We start from the raw sequence: 20,394 nt of genomic DNA on the forward strand, positions 1-20,394 counted from the left end.
TGTTTTATGTAGTGTAGGTTCTTGTCATACATATTTCTGTTCAACAATCATTTTCAGTTCTTTTTCAGGATCAAATATGCATTCAGTTTCACTGAAACAAATATATTAAAGGGCTCATATCTTAGTCAGGGCTCAGTCAATTCATTCTCTTTATTCCTTAAGCTTTTATTACTGTGTCAGTGAGACTGATATGTAAATGATCTCTGTTCTGATTGGCTGCCCTGCGTACTGAGCCTTATTCAAACAGCTGTCCAAGCTGAAATATTCCTTATAACTTAAATGTGAATGGGCAGAGCCAAACTGCTGTAGGCTGAATGGGTGGATATATGTAAATGTGTTGGTTTTTTTGTGACATCACAAGAACAATACATTCAAAATGGGTTGTTTTTGCAGCTTTAATTTCCATATGTTTGCCATATGGACTGGGCATGGAATGGTAGATTGAGAAACTTTATGAATGCTCACTTTTTTGATTGTTTATTTAAAAAACAACGGCATCATGTCTTTCCATGATACGGCTGCTTTAACTACTGTGTTGTAAGGATTCATTCTCAGAAGGAAACATCATGATCAGAAGTATTGATTCTTCAGTATAGATTTGGCCTTTCGTACTGGAGTTCAGTCTGCATTGCAAAAGTCTGCCACATCTGTTAAAGGTCTGAGTAAAGTTTAGCGCCTTATCATATTCTGGTTTGATGAAAAATCAGCTGTTGCACTTTGAGTGTCTCCCTCAACACACACAGACTCATGCTTTGACTCACTGTCTCTGACACAGCTTTATCCCAGATGTTTTGTGGGGTGTAACTTGAGGCCACGTGAGGCATTGGCTAAGTGCTGAACACAACTGACATGATAGGACTTTGGCTGCAGGAAAAAAAAAAAAAGAAATGCTGTCTCGCAGAACGTGGCTCCAGTCCAAGAAAAACACACAGTAGTATGAACACTCTTCTAAACCATGTTAACATTCGATCTCAATGCTTTTATGTCTCGCCGTTCTTCCGCAGGTTAACTGGGGCAGCTGAAGATAAGAGGTGGTACGTGGCGGTCATGTTTGCCACCCTCTTCTTCTATACCGTGGCCACTGCAGCCTTCACCTTCATGTACAAGTACTACACACACCCAGCCGCGTGCCGAGTAAACAAGGCGCTGCTGTGGACCAACCTGGGCCTGTGTGCCATCATGAGCTTCATTGCCGTCACCCCCTGCGTCCAGCAAAGTCAGTCACAGCCACATTGTCGTCATCCACTATACACAATGTACATAAGATGCCAAAAGTATGGAAGCCAAAAACAGTTAACAAGTATAGTACTGTGTAAAAGTCATTTATTTAATTAATTTCAAGTCTTAATAGCCGGTAAGTACAAATTATTCTGACTGATTTAACAGAAAATGACACAGAACGACTAAATATAATATCATTTTTTCAGTATTTAGTTTATCTACCGTCTATCAGAGCTTCCATTTTTTCAGGAGACTCACATTCAGTTTTTAAAAGAAATCTGCAGGGATATTTTTCCACACCTTCAAAGTTCAGTCTTAGAAGTTGGTTGCACTTTCTGCTTCTCATGATCCAAGTAATCCCAAATACATTCAGTGATGATGAGGTCTGGGCTCTGGGGTGGTCAGTCCATTGTTCTGAGACCACCAGCAGCTTGTTACAGTTTGATGTATTGGCTTTCTCTTTATTAGTGAGGGCCTTCTTGACAGCTACACATCCTTTCAGACCCATAGCGCTGAGTCGTCTTCTCTCAGTGGAAGGATGGACAGAAACACCTGTGGATGTTTTCAGATCTGAAGCAGCTTGGTTTTCTCCTCTCTCTCAAAGAGGAAAGCTTTAAGTGCTGTTTATCTGGTGGGGACAGTGTTGGTCTCTACCAGGTCTTCTACAGTTGTTAGGAGTCCCATTTTCTCTGTATATTTTCTAAATTTTAGAAACTCATTCCTTTCCACTTCTTTTCCTTAGACTTTGAATTTCCACCTTTCGTAAGCAGATGAATTATCTTACATTTAATTTAATAAGAAATATCTCCTGGATAATAAATCGTTTTTCTAAATGACTGAATTAAATAAATGAGGGGTGGTCTCTGACTTTTGCACAGTACTGTAAGTCAATTTGCCAGTAGTTAACACATGTTTATTTCTATCTAGTTTAACTAAATACGTATATTCCATCAGTTTGTGAGGGAATACGTTGAACTCCTAATTTAGCACATCTGATTAAAATCATCAGGCCTTCAGGAGCATCTGAATAAGAGAACCAGGTGGAGAAGATTAGGGCTGCAGTAAAACTGCAGGAATCACCAAGAGCTAAACTAAATAAAGGGGGATTCCATCGATTTTAGATTACATTATAGAAAAATGTAGTAAGTCAGTGATAGGAACCAGACATCTGAAGCATTTAATGCCTCCAAATTCAAGTTTTGAATGCGCTGCGTGATGCCTAAGACATTGTTTTCTGATTGTTTTAAGATACATTTTTGAATACATTTATAGTGGAGAGGTACATGTAGGGTGTTGTAAGGTAAAAAATAGTACCCAAAGAAAACTTACTTGAGATTGACCACTGTTTTACTCATTCAACATTACATATAAAAACTCAGAAGGCACTTATAGGTTCACTGGTTATTTTATATGGTAAATTTGTTTACACATATTTTTCACATTTTGCAGAATCCCCTTTAAGAATTAGTTCAATATAGCAGCAAAAATGTTGTCAAACACCTTTCTTCTACTGTCCCTTCATACTTGAAAAAAATAACATTTATTTTTGACAATGTTAGTGTTGCTTCAAGATTTTGGCTGGCAGTGTATATGAAGCTGAAAGAAAAAGAACACTGAAGTGTGTTTATCAACATGCTCTGATTACAATTTATGCACGCTGCTGAAACTTGCACAAATGAATGAAGAGAGTGAGAATGGACAAAATGCATGCATTCGTGCTCGATGACTGTTTTCTGGAATGTAACTCTTGCTTTGGTGTTTTCAGAGCAGCCTCGCTCAGGACTGCTGCAGGCTTCTATCATCAGCTGCTACGTCATGTACCTGACCTTCTCTGCACTTTCCAGCCGTCCACCTGAGAAAGGTACAGCACCTCCACACACTGAGCACAGTGTAAAACCAAAACGAAACCATACCACACCTCTAGAGTGACCCTGTGTGGTGACCCTTGTGTGGTATGGGCAGATAGACAAAGATTATTTAACCTAGTCTCTCTCAGCCCCAACCGTATCATACCCCTGATCACCATGAAGAGTAATTTCAATGTGGATTCCTGTACAGAAAAGAACAGAAATCCTGTTGACTCGAAACTCACTTACAATAGAAGATTCATTTTCTGAATAAATGTTTGAAGTACATGTTTGATTAACATCATTTGTTTCACTAACAATACATGAGAGAAAGTCTCATTAGAGCTGTTCTTATGATGTTTTATTCATCTTTGGAAAACTGAAGAAACAGTAAATAAGCAGTACTAGTTTACTACCTAAGATATCCATAGCGATCAGGCGGAGCTACCATGCTGGTAATGAACTACCACAAATTCTGGAGAACTAGTTCTTTACTGAAAGATCCAATTATGCAAGTCAGTGATGGGGAATTGAGTCAGCAACTCTGATTCGTTGCACATTGACCGACTCGCAACTCAATTCAGACTCAAGACCTAAGACTTGTGAAATTTCAGCCTGAGAAAAACACAAGTGAAACCGATCACATTAGGCCTGCCACCCTTAATGCTAAATGCTAAATCAGTAACACGTTTCATTTCCAAACCTGTCAGTTTTGCTATGTTCATGTGCAGTCATTATTGCAGTACTGTCCTCCTGCAGCTCGCAAGAATATCACGTTCAATATGGTTTCAAACAAGCACTTTATTGCAGAAGAGCCTTCAGGCAAATGGACAGGATGAAGTGCTACATGCAGTAAATGCAGTGTATAAAGCTGCATTGTATAAGATTTGTAGTTAAAACTGAAGGAAGAAAGGAGACGAAAAAAAACATGCTGAATTATGGCGTTCGTGCAATGCTGTACGTTGGCCCTTTCAAGCCTGAAAAAGTCATTCGAAGGTGCTTTTTTTCATCTATACGTATTGTGGTCATAAGCACAGGCTCAGAAAGAATGTCCGGCTCTGTGGCTTCCCCCCTACATAATCTAAGTGTACGACATTTTGGCCATTTCAACTACATGACATAGGTTTGTTAGAATTGGCCACAGCTAGAATGAACAAAGTTAAAACATCTACTCTTAAGACACGTAGACAGATTTGTTTTGATGTTGTGAAAAAGATTGGAAGAAATGTTAAGACAAGAAAATTTGATCATTAAAAAGGTCTGGCTCAAATTTAACACCTCAAATGCAAATCAACGTTAAACTGAGGAAGACATGATAACTATAGTAGGTAACTCCCTCACATCCTCAGAAGACACGTCCTTCACCAAGTTTTGGCTGAGTTCTCTTTGAATACTCTTTCACATGCTCGCAGTCATCAGATTCATCTGCTCAGGGAAGGAGCCCAAAGCACAACTGAATGTTCTTTGCAAACGCTGCATGCAATTACACATTACCACCAGAGAGGTCTCCAAATACCAAAACTTACACAGTGTAGCTTTAAAGAAAAGAGGCAAAAAGGTGAAACGGTTCACCTGCATGTAATTTGGGTAGCAAGTATGCTAGATAGCACAGTAGCTGAAGTTGTCAGATAATCTAGCTAAAGTTGATCAGTTATTACCCTAGCTAATTAGCTAGCACACTTGCTATTGAAACTACAGTCTAACCAACCCATTCAAGTTGTTTTAATTTGTTCCTTCAAACACTGCTTTTACTGAATGTAGCACGTTAGTTCTGCCTACTGACTAAAGACGGAAGGTTTTTTTATGTAATAAAAGGCTTGTTATTAAGCCGTGTCAAACCTGACAGGTTTTTAGTTGTTGTGGTTTTTAGTTGTGGCCTGCATCCAATAACCAGACTTAATTAAAATTCTCTACTAAAGACTTTTCTTTTTATCATTGACTGAATTAATGAACATGTTCTGTAAAAAATAATACTTTACTGAATTCACCTGCCCAATAAATTCTATTACCTGTATCTGAAGTATTTTATATTGTTCACAGTAATTTGGCCGCACACCACAGATGCAGCAGATAGACGTTAGGTTAAAGATGCTGGAGTGTTCCTTTAATAACCTCAAATTCAGGCTGAAACACTGGCTGATGCTTCCCATACTGTCAGTCTTGCAGGGCATATGGGAGGATACATCACATTCCTATTGCATCGAATGACACTCCAACAGCACAGTAATGCATGCTGGTGGTACGGTTACACGCTATTAGGCAGCGTGTCACAAGCCTTATCCTTCCAGCATGTACGAGCCTGGCTTTACCCACCTGAGTGTTGCTGAGCTGTCTGTCACAGGTAAAATGGGGGCTTGTTGACAGTGACTGTAAGGAGAAAGGGATAAGCTATCTGTCAGCTCATAAGTGTAGTGAACCTCTTCAGGGTGTTGTAGGGTAACCTTGTGGTCTTTAGCTGAGGTCTCGCTGTGTAGCAGTCCAACCATGAATGAACATGCTGACCTGAGCTTTTACTCAGTGTCCCTGAGCTGAGCTGTCTTTTTCGTGTGAACTGATCTCTGAGTCCGAATAGACTTTTTACTTTGTCCCCTCTACACGTGTGCGTATGAAAATGATATTTATTTCAAAACCCAAACAGAATATTTTGTATAAAAAAAATGACATCCAGAGGGTTGAAGATGTTACTAGGACACTGTTATGATATCCCATGTGGTGGTTAAGGGTGTGGCGAGGCTGTTGCTATGTTAAACCAGTCGGCTGCTAAGGTGTTGCTAGGCTGTTGCTTTGTTATACCATGTGGTTGCTAAGGTGTTGTGAGGCTGTTGCTATGTTAACCCAGTCAGTTGCTAAGGTGTTGCTCGGCTGTTGCTTTGTTATCTCAGGTGGTTGCTAAGACATTGCTAGGCTGTTGCTTTATTACTCCAGGTGGTTGCTAAGGTGTTACTAGGCTGTTGCTTTGTTACTCCAGGTGGTTGCTTAGGTGTTGCTAGGCCACGCTGTGGAGTCCCAGGTGGTTGCTAAGCTGTTGCTAGGGCATTGCAATGGTATTCCAGGTGGTTTTTGAGGTATTGCTAGGCCTTGCTGTGGTATCCCAGGTGGCTGCTAAGGTGTTGCTAGGGTATTGCAATGGTATCCCAGACGGTTGCTAAGGTGTTGCTAAGCCTTGCTATGGTATCCCAGGTGGCTGCTAAGGTGTTACTAGGACATTACTGTTATCCCAGGGTGTTGCTAGGATGCTGTTTTGCTATCCCACATGGTTGCTAATTTGTGTGTATTTATATATGTGCTAGTATTTGTATGAGTCTTAATGTAATGTCTCAAGCCGTGTGAGAGATCATTTGTGGCAGTTAGATCAGAATTTTTCCAAAATTCTGCAACTCAAAATTGTACGTAAAAATGTACATGCGGTAAGTCCCAAAAGCACAAGTGCTCTATTCTCATATAGGCCCTAAAATCCTGAGTTTCTTGGTTCCAGCTTGAAAACTGCGGTGCATGAAAACCACACAAAACAAAGCATAGAAGAGACACCCTAAAAACATTGGACAGCTTGTATGAGATATATATTTGATGCAGAGTAGTTTTTAAGTTAAAGAAAAAATAAGGACTTGTTGGAGCCCATAAAGCTCATCCATTCAGTGCATCGTCATAGCCTCACATCTAAAGGCTGCTTTGGGCAGAAAGTCATCTGCAATTTATGACTATATGTGGTATCTAGTAAAGGTGAGTAATGGAGCGTGATCAGTCTGTGACAGAGACGAATGGTGGAACGTTCCAGAAAGAAAAGCTCTGATGATTAGAGCATGAGGCACTGAACAGGGGGAGGGAGAGACCACCGAAGCATGTAGATCAGTTGTGGTTATGTGGTGGAGGGTGATGTTTTATATGCCATATTAAAAAAGACAGATGTTGTAAACCTGCTAAGGGAAATGAAATTAAAGCTTGAGATTTAGGTTATGGGGGAAACATAAAACCCTGGAAAAGGTCAAGTTGATACTGCCAGCTTTGAGAACAGAGATTACTGGATTACTTCCAGCAGTCTGGAGGTCATGTAGCATCAAATTATGGCATTACTATAGAGCTGTGTAGAATAGGGGCAAGTTGTCTTCAGGCAATATGGGGTAATGCTTCGACATGCTTCAGAAATATGCAGAGTCAGACTGCTATAAAAACAACTTTCCAGCGCACACACCCTCCATGCCATTCAGAGCCTCAGAATGGAGTCCCATTTGTTGTACATGATACTGTAAGAGTCCTGGCCTTCTGCCCCTTGATTTTCTCCGTCAGCATACATAAAAACAGAATATCGCTGCTGTCGGAAGAAAATCTTGTATCTCCATTTTTGATGTTTTTCAGTTTTTGACATAATTTGAAAAAACCTGTTGCCCTTTACATTGTGTGGAAATTTCATGATGACTGGTCTAAAAGAAATGACCCAAAAATGACTTTAAAAAAAGTCTGGTTCCATTGACTTACATTGAAGGTAAAGTAGGGTTTTTCCTTCTCTTGTAAAGTTACCATTCTGGAGATATGAGGTTTTCTTCCAACAACAGCGATATATTGAAAAGGGGGAAGAGTGGGCTACAAACGAATGCAGGGTAAATTGTAATGGATACTTTATGTAGCCAAACAGGCTCAAGTAGGGCACTCTTTTAATCATCATTTCATATTCCTATAGCATTTGTGAATTTTGACAGCAACTGGATAGATATTTCTCAAGATTTACCATCACACATCAACTGAATTCTGCTGGAATGCAGCAAGTTATTAAAATAATGTTGAATAATGTTTGACCACAGTATTGCTCGGCAGCCATAGCCCACTATTAACAAACTTGCTTGGTGGAAGAATTGTTTGAATTGTTTGTAGTAAATATTATTACTAGGTTAAAATATTTCTTGAACATTGATGACTTTGTCATATTGTATTTAATCACTGTTTTATAAAAGCAATGCACTCTAGGCCATGCATTACAGTGATTTTCCCACAGTACGTAACTCCTACTTCTATGGGAATTGTGGCTCGATGCCAGTATTCAATATTTTTAATGTACATGGCTGATGCCATCACATAAATATTTATAAAATGTAGAAATGATGACTAAATCCACCTTGATTTGCATAACAAATAAGTAGAACAGATATTTTCATAGGATTACAAATGAGAAAAAGTAAAAACATGCAGATGTTGTAGCTCAGTAGCCCAGCATTGCATAAACATTCTGCTCTTCCCTAGTGCAATAAATATATCATCAAAAATTAGTTTGAAATACATTCATCTGTTGGGTGCTGATCTTTTTTTTAAGAAATTATCAGCTAATACCGATATGATTCTGATATCACTGTGTATCCCTGGCTTTACTATGTTGTAACATATTGACAACACATTCCAGGGATGCGAGGCTCTGCCTGCTGTGTGACTTCATCTGAGTGGACTGTTATGAAGTCGCACCCATGACACTCTGGCACTTTAATCCCATCTCAGAGGAACTCTCTAAATCTGAAAGCACAGAACACCAGGAGAGGGTCCCTTATCCTTAAACGGGAACACAGTATGCCACTGACTGCAGCTCAATTAGAATTCCTGTCTCGCGTGTGTAAATGCCACGCTCAAAGCCCCTGTAATTAGCCAGTGTTTTCATACAAGCCTGGGTCGGCTTTTAATGCAACACTGGAGGAATTTGCCCTAGATTGATTCGCAAGCCCTGGAGGATGAAGAGGGTGAGTGTGTGTGTGTGTCTCCTCTACCTGCCATTTCTACCTACAGGCTGTATTTCAGAAAAATAAAACCATAAAAAACACTTTGACTTCAGCATCAAAGCCTAAAAGAGGAGAAAATCGGAAAACAGTGTCTAATATACACTGACCAGGCACAACATTATGACCACCTCCTTGTTTCTACGCTCATTGTCCATTTTATCAGCTCCACTTACTATATAGGAGCACTTTGTAGTTCTATAATTACAGACTGTAGTCCATCTGTTTCTCTGCATACTTTTTTAGCCCCCTTTTAACCTGTTCTTCAGTAGTTAGGACCCCCATGGACCCTCACAGAGCAGGTACTTTTTGGGTGGTGGATCATTCGCAGCACGCTCTATGTATTATTTTATAAAAATAATTTTTACAGAGCGGATCACTGAAGAGACGTCATCTGTTTATAGTTTACAGCCCAGATTTGTGGAAAAATGGGTCGACTTTCAGTAGAAAAAAATTTGTCTCAGCTTCTTTTATTATAAGGGTTTAAAATTACATCACCCATCTATTTGACTGGAAAGAAGACAGTTACTGTCATATCACACCCACCTTATGAATGTAGCTTATGAAATATGCAAGTTATGAAGAATATGACGAAGTGCGTTTTGGAACCACCGGTGGTCTCAAGGAGTTGAAAAGGTTAAAAATATGTGTGATCCATTTAAAATATTTTGAAGAGAGAGCTCCAACCTCACTTAACAGCTTAGAAACATTCCATAAAGGTTTATTTCTGTTTCTGAACAGGTTCTTCCGGCCAGTTTCTAGGGTTTTAAATAGCATGAGCCATTCATAATGTCTTTGAAATCATACAGTCACTGGCTATTTCTTTGTAAATAACATACAGAAATTAATTAACCTTTGTACTTTTCAGTTGTGTTTGGGTTTTTAGGGAGTAATACAGAAGTTATGAGTAACAAGATAACTGATTACTTCCTAGAAAAAGTAAAGTAATCCCATTACAGTTTGAAGTAACTGAAGTACAGTTTGAAGCCAACTACTTTTTTTTATAAAAACTGACAAAACTGATAATTAGCATACCCATACAATCTAGGGGTGTAACAATACACAAAGCTCAATCAAAGTGGTGTCTCCATTCGATACGTTTTCCAAAGCAAATTAAAGAGTGGCTGAAAGTGTGTATTTACTTTAACATTAATATGCAGCATTAATATGCAACAGGCTGTGATACAATTTGATACAGTACGACACGTCAAGAGCGTAGCCACAATGGGACCTTGGGGGTCCAGGCACTCTCACTTGGAGGCTACTATATCAGGACACTATAATGATGATGAGCTATCACCCCCCCCCAGCCTGTAACCAGCCCCCCACCAAAATAAAATTCTGGCTAAGCCACTGTGACATGTATTGTCACATCCCTGATATAATCCGTCTTTTTTGTGTGCATTTCTTTCAGTGGAGTACCAGGGGGTCAACATGACTGTGTGCTACCCTAATGTGGGCAGAGACGAGATCCAGAACGAAGGAAATGCTGTAGCCATCATCGGCGCTGCTATTATGTACTGCTGTGTGCTGTTTGCATGGTGAGAGCTTTTTTTTCCAAACATGTTAAACAATTTGTAGATCAGTTATTTTCAGACTGTTTTATTGTTTTAAGTGCAACTATTTCTTAAAAAAAGCATTTTAAAATGATTTAAGACTTCCATAGACTTTCACTGTATTTAATTTTGTGCCCAAACTTTTTTTCGGCATATAATTATAGCCCCTTTAGCTTGATAGCTAGTATTGCGGCGGTACTAGCTTCAGTGTCGTGCTCCTCTGTCTGAGAGACAATGGAAAGCAATGACATATGAAAACACATCACTACCAGAAAAGTGGAGAGCAGTAAAGAATCCCAGGAGAGGTATAAGATTATATACACTACGGTTCAAAAGTCTCACATTAATAATCATTATTGAGCAATAACTTGTACAGTATAGACTGAAATGTTAAACTGGACAGCAAGTAGACTGAAATATTGTAAACAGGTACCACCAAAAGACAAACTGGTAGTTTTTTCACGATTCAAAAGTATTTTTGGAGCAGTTTTGGGGATAACACGAAGTTCTATCATGGTAAACAGCTGTTATTGTTATTAATTAATAAACCGTAATTATCTTTTTATTGTAAATTCTTGTCATGAAATCACTGTGCTTTTAGCTATTTGATGGCTTTTTGGTCAAAGTTTCAGTCACCACTTATTAAATATGAGGCATTCTGTATTATTTCAGTGTAAGTTCATTCTCAGTGTTATCACATTTATTATCGTCTACAGCTCTGTTCATCATCAAAATTGTCTTAATTTTTGCAGCTTTACAACCTAAACAGTATCACCATTGTGTTGGAATATTTTATGATTTTTGGTGTTCCTTTAATACATACACATCTCATTAACAACTAACTTTGTTTTTCAGTAACGAGGCTTCTTACCTGGCTGAGGTATTTGGTCCATTCTGGATGATCAAAGTTTATCGTTACGAGTTCCAGGTGGGTTGGGTCTGATTTACTGTCTTCTCTTCAGTAGCTCTTAATGATTTATGGCATTACACTTATATAAACTCTTCTGTCTCTTTGTAAAGCAACAGACAGTGAGTTGTTGTCTTACAATGAATGTTTCTTACAATGAAAATTAAATTCTGATCCCCAAAAGCTTATTTTAGACAGCTGTTGTAAATTTATGATAATCTTTTATGGCTCATGTTAATCTTCGCCTGTCTGAATTCACAGAAAGCCACGTGTTGTTTCTGCTGTCCTGAGGAAGAAGAAGGTAAGTAAAACACTGCAGATCGGAATTTATAATTGATAATAAAGTAGCAAACATTTTTGTGAAACGATGGACTTTTCTCTTATTTACAGTGGAGGAAGAGTTTGTGATTGACGATGAGAGTAAGGGCTGCCAGAAGGTGATTCACAACGAGAGTCATCGAGTGGCCTACAGCTACTTCTTCTTCCATTTCGTCTTCTTCCTGGCCTCCCTCTACGTCATGATGACCCTCACAAATTGGTTCAGGTCAGTTGTTAAAGAGCTCGACAGTGCTGATCTGGATTAAGGGAAGAGTAGTGAACACTGACTCACTCTTGAGCCTGATTATCACCGTGACATAGTACCCTAGACCCCTAGCTAGACCCTTCCCTGAAAGCACATACACGGCATCTAGTTAATGTTTACACTTTAATATATATGTGGAACAAAACAGTGTGATTACAAGTGCACAATTTCTATCTTTTCCAATATCTTAAATTCAGCAAATAGACAGTAGTTGTGCATTAAAGTGTGCAGAAGTGTGTTTTTATAAAGGATGTGTTACCTTATTTATACTTAGAAAATTAATAAAATGTCACCCAAACTTTTGCATACGACTGTATACTGAAGAAGGGTGCAATATGCAAATGCATCTCTAAACAACCACTGAATATTTTATTGCGTGCATCCTGGCCAATCACATGTTTATTGGATGTTGGAATGAATCAAGATCACATGATCCAACAAAAAAAATAATACTTTAAGTTAATATTTTGTTGTTATAGTATCTTTTGCTAGCTACACGTTTGTTATTACGTTTGTCTTTTGCTATAATTAACTTTAATTTATTTTCTTATCTGCATCACTAATGCCTTAGATTTCTTTTACTCTACTATACTGGAAACAGTTAGACTCGGAAACACATTGAGGTTTGAGTTTAAATTAAGGTTGTATTTAACTAAATTGGACAAAATATATTTAACATTAAGGCTTCAGCAATGTGTTTTCAATATATTGGATTATATATCATGCAACCTTAGCCAGAATACAGCCAATTGGGGGTTGCATGGTTATTAATTTTTACTAGTAGGCTAGTCATTCAAAAACACAGTCGACTGATTCATTGCGATGCTAGCTAGCGCATACATCTGTTAGTTGATGAAACAGAACTGGCAGTTAGTGCTCTTCTCCAAGTGTGATGTTAATAGATGCGGTGGCTGACTTAACATGACTCGGACGAAGCTTGTGTTTGCATTCGCCCTCCTAGCCCTAGTGGTATTGTATAATTGGTGGATTGGATATGCAGGCAGATGCTGTGGTTTGAGGTATAAAATGTGTATTTTCAAATATGCATTTTTGTTGTATTTCAATAAGTGCTCTTCCCATGAAAGTACAGTGTCTGCTGTAAACTGCACGCTAAAATCCTCACAGCTCTTCCACGCACTGGTTTTATCAGTCCGTTGGGAAACAAACAATTGTTTTATAACACCCAGCAGGACCCCTTTCCCACTGGATATATATAAAACACAGGAAACGAGAATGTCTTAGTTTATCGAGCTTAATGCTATTAGCAAACATCTACACTCTATTAAGCCATCCGGAGTGAGATAAAGGCCCTGTTGGTGAACCAGGAAACATTCATGCTGTTAAAAAGTTATTGCTGATTTTTTTTTGTTTTGTTTTTAAATGTAGGTAGCAAGATATCCTTTTGGGTTCGTCAACTGGTACTACACTTTATTTAATGTGTGTTTGTTTTGCTGTGCATACTTCAAGCTAAATGGTCTGTGATTGGTCAATTTGCATGTCAGTCAAACTGCTTTTTCTTATCAGAGACTGCAATTCTGGAAACCTACCCTGTCTGACTTACAAGCTGTATTTTACACAGCATGTAGAGGGACTGGATTCAGTTTGGTAGTTGGTATAATGTAGTTGGCAACACCTCTGCCTTCTGCGCTGCAGACTGGGGTTCAATCCCCTGCCTGGGCAAGCACCCTGTACTATACCAACAAGAGTCCTTGGGCAAGACTCCTAACACTACCTTTGCCCACCTGTGTAAAAATGATCCAATTGCAAGTTGCTCTGGATAAGAGTGTCTGCTAAATACCATAAAAATGTAAAAATTTGCGTAGTACTTCCACACAAATAAGCCACTTTGGGCTTTGTGTTTGCAGAAAAACTGATCTATCCTCTCCTCATGCCTGTTCACTACAGTTTTATTTCAGGCACTGTCCTCGACTAGAGGGCTATTGCCAACAGTGTCGACTAGTGGATGTACTGGTTGACAAGTCTATGCAGCCCCTACAATTGATTAGCATAATAATTTTGATGGGTTTCTCCAGGCAGATGCTGAAGTATTTCCACTGCTGATAACTGAAATGATCATTTGCTCCACTTGGGAGTAACTTGTCTAGGAAAACATTTGACTTCTTTCTAGTTTTTCAAGTATTGCAATATTGTTCATATAGAATATTACAATGTGACCTCTTCCCAGTATCGTTCAGCCCTAATCAAGTGCACTTTACCTTACTGTCCCTTTTCCTGCAGCTATGAGACAGCCGTGCTGGAGACCACTTTCACCCACGGCAGCTACTCCACCTTTTATGTGAAGCTGTCATCTTGCTGGGCCTGCGTGGTGCTCTACCTGTGGCTCCTGCTGGGTCCTTTATGTCACTGCCGTTCCAATTCTAAACGGCCGCGGCGCTCTCGGATCAAGCGGAGGATGGCCTCCCAGCGTCATGTCAGCGTCAGTGTGTGACCGTGTCTCAGGATGCAGGGACTGCAGCAGAAGCTATGATGAGAGCTGAAGCCAAAAGGGAAGGACTTTTATCTCATCAAAAAATAAACAGAGCCTGAGAGGGACTCTACGACAAGCACTCTGATGCTCCTCCATCATAACCACATAACCAAGGCTGGACAAATACCAGCAAAAAAGGAAAAAACCTAAAGGGGACACTGGAACAATGTATGCTATGTTTACGACTATGATGGCCTACCATCAGGAGTGCGCTATTATTGCCAAAAGGATCACAAAGGTGAACAAAATGACTCACACGGGACTAATGTCAGCTTTAGAAAACACATTTCCATCCACTGGATTACTGTTTAGACCCCTAGAGATTAGTTTAAACTATACCAGGATTAGATCTGTTTAAAAAAACAAAAAAACAAAACAAAAAATACTTAATCTTTAACTTTATTTAAAAATGTAATTAGCTATTTATGCTCTTTATGTAAATAATGTCCTATTACATGTACTTGCTGTCACTCTGTGATCTGTGGCTAATGTATAAAGCAGCCATATGCTCCAGGGGAGGGTCCCTCACATTCCTCTGCCCCTCAAACCAACCAGTCAGCTGCAGGGAGAGAGAAAGCTGTAAACTGTAATGATTTTACTAGACCAGAAACTGAGCAACTCTTTTATCTCTAATTACAGGTTTAGCACATTTTATGTCATGGTCTTGAAAGATCAAGCTATTTTTGTAAATATATTTTTAACAAAACACATATAATTTGCTGTTTGTGTGCAATTATTTGAAGAAAGAGGAAAGGGGAGGTGTCTTCAGAGGGAAAAAAACAACCTCATTAAAGATCTCCTTTCTTGTGTTTTTCTCTGGGAGAAAATATTATGCCTCTGTGGGAAGAAATGATACACTTAAAGGGGAATTTCACCGCTTTTTTTTATTTCTGCATAATTCAGTTGTCGACTGATGTTCTTTACGGTGGTGGTAATAGGAACCAGGGGTCATCACAATGTCTGTAGCACAAATATAGAAATTTAATTTAGTATCCAAAATGACCAGTGAACCTATATGTGTCTTCTGAGCCTTTATATGTAACACTGTTAATGGTAAAATAGTGATACATCTAAAAAATGTATCTTTAGGGACCATTTTAAAACTGGTGTACTTCTCCACCATGAATGTACACCGATCGGGCATAACATTATGACCACCTCCTTGTTTCTACACTCATTGTCCATTTTATCAGCTCCACTTACTATATAGGTGCAGTAGTTTGTAGTTCTACAATTACAGACTGTAGTCCATCTGTTTCTCTGCATACTTTGTTAGCCCCCTTTTACCCTGTTCTTCAGTGGTCAGAACCCCCATGGACCCTCACAGAGCAGGTACTATTTGGGTGGTGGATCATTCTCAGCACTGCAGTAACACTGACGTGGTGGTGGTGTGTTAGTGTGTGTTGTGCTGGTACGAGTGGATCAGACACATCAGTGCTGCTGGAGTATTTAAACAATGTGTCCACTCACTGTCCACTCTATTGTGTTGGTCATTCTCTAGTCCTTCATCAGAGGTTACAGGACGCTGCCCACAGGACACTGTTGGCTGGATATTTTTGGTTGGTGGACTATTCTCAGTCCAGCAGTAACACTGAGGTATTTAAAAACTCCACCAGCACTGCTGTGTCTGATCCACTCAGACCAGTGCAACACACATTAACACAGAAACAGATGGACTACAGTCTGTAACTGTAGAACTACAAAGTGCACCTATATAGTAAGTGGAGCTGATAAAATGGACAAAGAGCATAGAAACAAGGAGGTGGTCATAATGTTATGCCTGATCGGTGTATTTAAAAATATGTTTTAGGCTGATATCTTATTAAAACTATCATAAAACAATGTCATCAGTTAGTATATTTGTAATCATTTCATGAAATAACTTACTCTGATGTAGCTTTTAAAAGCATTTAACACTTCAGATATCTGGGTTCTATCACCAGCACTGTAGAAAATTCTGGCCAAGTTTCTCTGGACCAGAGCATTTCACATCAAACCACTCTGAATGACTTTACATCTCTACCATTTTGAAAACTTATGGAATTCCCCTTTAATATGCTGTTGAAATATCAATGCCCCCCTCCAAATAATGTACAGTAAGCTGAACATTTAATTAATGTATATTAGCAAATATGGTGGTTAAGGTAAAAGCTTTTGGAGATGCAAATACATGTGTGTCAGATTATACAGAGCAGGTAAACAGATATAGATTTACCAGGAGAGCACTATGTCTGCTGCTCATTATCCTCTTAGCATGCAAGATGTAAATCCTTCTAAGACGCCTAGCTCTCCTCTACTGATCATTTCAGTCAGGCACTTCATAAGAAACACTGTCGTCTGCTTGAAATATTCAAAATAACTGTTGCTAATAAACTTGCATCGCAGACAGTAAATGTATTGATAGTAAAAAAATATATATATCAAAAGCGCAACACATAATACTAATAATAAGTGTACTAATATCACCATAAATACAAATAAAACCAACAATAACTGAGTATTGCATGAATGCCAAATGAGGGCAAAGATACAGACCCCCATGATTTCAGGTAACTATATTCTGGTGACAGAAAGGCAACAGTAAGTCTAGTAATAATAACAATAATAATAAAAATAACAATAAAAATAATATATTCTTCTCTTTGGTATGTGAATTTTAAAGGTAGGTCATAACATCTACCTAAAGTGCTTCATTTAGTGAATAGGTTTAACTTTGGTAGGCTTCAGTTGCTTTTAAATCCCAAGGTCAATGTAATTTCCACAGCCCACAGTCCACTTCTCTGGTTTATTTTTCAAAGCCAGTGATGGGCAGTTGTTGTCCATGTTTCTTTGGAATGAGGATTAAATATAGTAAGTGCACAGTGATGGGAGAGCTGAGTCCAGGTTTTACCCTCTGGGCTGAGTTCTAGGTCCTCTGTTACTGCAAAGCTCCTCTAGGGGCCGCAGGAGGCTGTCCTCGCGTGGGCGGTAAAGCTGAGCATAGCTGTCCTCCTCCAGCAGAATGCGATTGAGTGTCTGTTCATAGTTGATATGACGCCTCACCATGAGCACATACTGATGGCCCTCCTCCAATGCGGGGCAGTCACACTTGTTGGGTGCCCAGAGGTATTCCCGGTGTTCTAGACGGAAGCGGTTGCGGTACGTGTGGATGATCTGCACGTCATAGCGAGTCTCCACACCAATATATGTCTTCTCTAAGATCTTGGCTCTGAAGACTGAATCAGCAAAATTTGACATTAGAGATAAACACCAAGTTTGTAAAGTTCACCTACTTTATACCTACATGCACTGACCATTTTATCACTTTATGGTCCACCATCTAGATAACATCTGGTCAGCGGTGGTCCTATGGTGGTCCTATGGTTAATAACTATAAGACTACAAAGTGTACCTATATGGACTGTGTTTCTGATAAAATGGCCACTAAGTGTAGGTTTAAGCTAGGTGTACTTTAACGTGAATTCAACTAATTTTTTAAAATTTCCCCATAATGTGATCATCAAGATGTAAACAAAGTTATTCAGGGTCATTTGATGTGGAACGAGCCATTCTACAGAGATTTGCCCAAAATAGCTTACAACAGTGGTGACAGGAACCAGATGTCAAAAGCAGTTAATGCTTGTAAAATCTATCTCATAGGAAACTATTAAAGAGCCCACAACCTACATTTTCTTGCATTTTTCATTCTCTTATATCCTTTGTGTGGTTTCATGTAGCCAAAAATAGACATAATTCATTTTACATGACCATTTTCCAACCTCACGTTATCCTTTGAAATGAAACAGTCTGTTTTTGTTACTGCATTTTTAACTGATATAATGTAAATGAACTCTGTTTGCACAGTTTGATATATGTAAGTGTGTTGGTTCTTGTGACATCACAGAAACAAATCAAAATGGGCTGTTTTTCGCAGCTTAGTTTCCATATAAGGACCGTATGGACTGGGTAGTGAATGACACATGTTTACATATTACTTCAAACAAAGCAAGGGACTTCCGGTTTTCCATTATTTGGGCCTTTTAAATGAAAGGGTTACGAATACACGCCTGATGCCTGAGACACTGTTTTACGACAGTATTGGCTTTCGATTACCATGTATTTTTTTTCATACATTCATGGCTTAGAGATACATACAAGGCATTCAAAGGTTAAAAGGTACTGAAAGGAAACATATTTTTTCACATTTACTGTTATTTTACAATAATTAACTTGACAAATTAAAACTTAGAAGACCTGTGTAGGGTCATTGGTGGTTTTGGATAGTAAGTAAAATTGCTATATTTGCATTGTAGACATTGTGACCCCTGGTTCCTATCACCACCACTGTAAAGAAATCCATACATTTCTCTACAATGCACCATCTCAGTTCAAACCACTCTGAATGACTTTGTTTACATATCAATGATTAAATTATGCAGAATATTTCTTCAAAATTGGTTGAATTTCCCTTTAACCAACAGGCAAATTCTGCTTGTTGGATGAATAATGAAAATGAGTAGAAAATCCAAACTCACATTTGGCTACCTTAGGTGTTCTCAACTCTGATCCTGGGACCTACTGCCCTGCGCTGTTAAAATGTTCACTGCCCCACATACTTTATATATATATATATGCAGGCCAATCTAGTCACTTCAATGGTTCACAGTTGTGTCTTTTGTATATTGTAAGGCTTACTCCAATCGCAAAATGTAGCACTATAATATAATAATCTGTCCAGGACTGGACTGGAGTTGAGAACCCCTGGGCTAAACAGTAACAATTAATCTCACCAAAATCCTTCTGGCAATACTGTCTCTGCCGCTCTCCACGACCCTTTACCTTCCTGCATTTGCCACAGTGACCTGCAAAGAAATCGGTCACACATGAGACATTACGGTAAAGGATTCAACCTGAAACTGAAAAACACTCTTTCCTCACAGGCTGGTGGAAGTGATGAGAGAGATTAAGCTGAAGCCAAAAGTGCTGATGCTGTAACTTGTGCTGACCTGTACCACGAGTCTCGGGCAGGTAGTTGCTTCGGTTCTCATCTCGTTCCAGACGAGGCCCTGGGTGCCTCTGAGAGGGACGTCTAACAGGCCTGCCACCTACAGGACATGAGACATACTGGACGCTTCAGTTCACTTCAGCAAGAACTCCCTTAGTCCAAAGGTAACTGATCAGCCAAGACAGCTACAAGGTTGGTGTAGCCAACAAATGATCAAAGCTTGTATCACTTGCCTTAAATTTTGTCAAATTAAATTAAAGGGGAATTCCACCAATATTTCAAAATTGCTGCATAATGCAATATAAACAAAATCATTCAGAGTGGTTTCATGGAAGTGCATGGAATAGTGATAGCAACCAGACATCCAAAGCATTTAATGTCTTTCAAAGCTACATCAGAAAGCTATTACATTACAGGGTTACCAAAGTGCTGCCTGATGCCTGAGACACTGTTTTCTGATAGTTTTGAGATAAGATTTTGGCCTAAAACATATTTTTCTTAATTCAGTCAAAGCAGTGACATACATGCAGGGCATTATAAGGCAAAATAGCCCCCAAAGAAAGCATTTTTTCAGATTTCCCACTATTTTACCTTTATCAACAACACATATAAAACTCAGAAGATGTGTATTGTTACTGGTCCTTTTTGGCTTGTAATAAAATGTCTATATATGTTTTACCATTTCACATCAAACCAATCTGAATGACTTTGTTCACATCACAAGGATTGAATTATGCAGAAATTAAAAAAAAAATGGAGGATCTCCCCTTTATATATTTTACTTACTTGCTTTTGTAGTTTCTGACACTGTTTGACATACAGCCATCTTGAAGCTTCAATTTTGACTGTACTTTTGTCAAATAGTAAGTGACACATCGTCAGAAACCACATAAGAAAGTTTGCTTAAAGTTACTTGTCATGGCTGATTGACCACATTCGGGGTAAGAAAAACAAATCGCTTTAAATCAGCGTCTTACAGAACTAGAAGACAATATTCTGACTTCCTTCCTTTCAAGCAATACAGCCGTAAATAAAAACAAAACAAAACTCAATTT

General features: G+C 38.9%; 2 protein-coding genes across 4 annotated transcripts in view; one reads left to right on the forward strand and one right to left on the reverse strand.

The window, feature by feature from the left end:
• serinc4 (serine incorporator 4) overlaps window positions 1-15,036 on the forward strand; it is a 31,588-nt gene extending 16,552 nt beyond the window's left edge. Inside the window, exons 6-12 of the mRNA XM_036584472.1 lie at window positions 1,005-1,216; window positions 2,987-3,082; window positions 10,236-10,362; window positions 11,233-11,305; window positions 11,546-11,585; window positions 11,675-11,828; window positions 14,106-15,036. Coding sequence (XP_036440365.1) covers window positions 1,005-1,216; window positions 2,987-3,082; window positions 10,236-10,362; window positions 11,233-11,305; window positions 11,546-11,585; window positions 11,675-11,828; window positions 14,106-14,316 — 913 coding nt within the window. The 3' untranslated portion in view covers window positions 14,317-15,036. The remainder of the gene's footprint in view (window positions 1-1,004; window positions 1,217-2,986; window positions 3,083-10,235; window positions 10,363-11,232; window positions 11,306-11,545; window positions 11,586-11,674; window positions 11,829-14,105) is intronic.
• Window positions 15,037-16,447: 1,411 nt separating this feature from the next.
• Window positions 16,448-20,394, reverse strand: part of adamtsl5 (ADAMTS like 5) — a 28,774-nt gene continuing 24,827 nt past the window's right edge. For all 3 annotated transcript variants that reach the window (XM_036584353.1, XM_036584354.1, XM_036584352.1), the window contains 3 exons: window positions 19,341-19,439; window positions 19,125-19,196; window positions 16,448-17,570 (listed from right to left, as the gene is read on the reverse strand). In XM_036584353.1, the coding sequence (XP_036440246.1) occupies window positions 17,242-17,570; window positions 19,125-19,196; window positions 19,341-19,439 (500 nt within the window). In that variant the 3' untranslated portion in view covers window positions 16,448-17,241. The remainder of the gene's footprint in view (window positions 17,571-19,124; window positions 19,197-19,340; window positions 19,440-20,394) is intronic.

Source organism: Colossoma macropomum, unplaced genomic scaffold, assembly GCF_904425465.1.
Source record: "Colossoma macropomum unplaced genomic scaffold, Colossoma_macropomum, whole genome shotgun sequence".
Taxonomy (NCBI): Eukaryota; Metazoa; Chordata; class Actinopteri; order Characiformes; family Serrasalmidae; genus Colossoma; species Colossoma macropomum.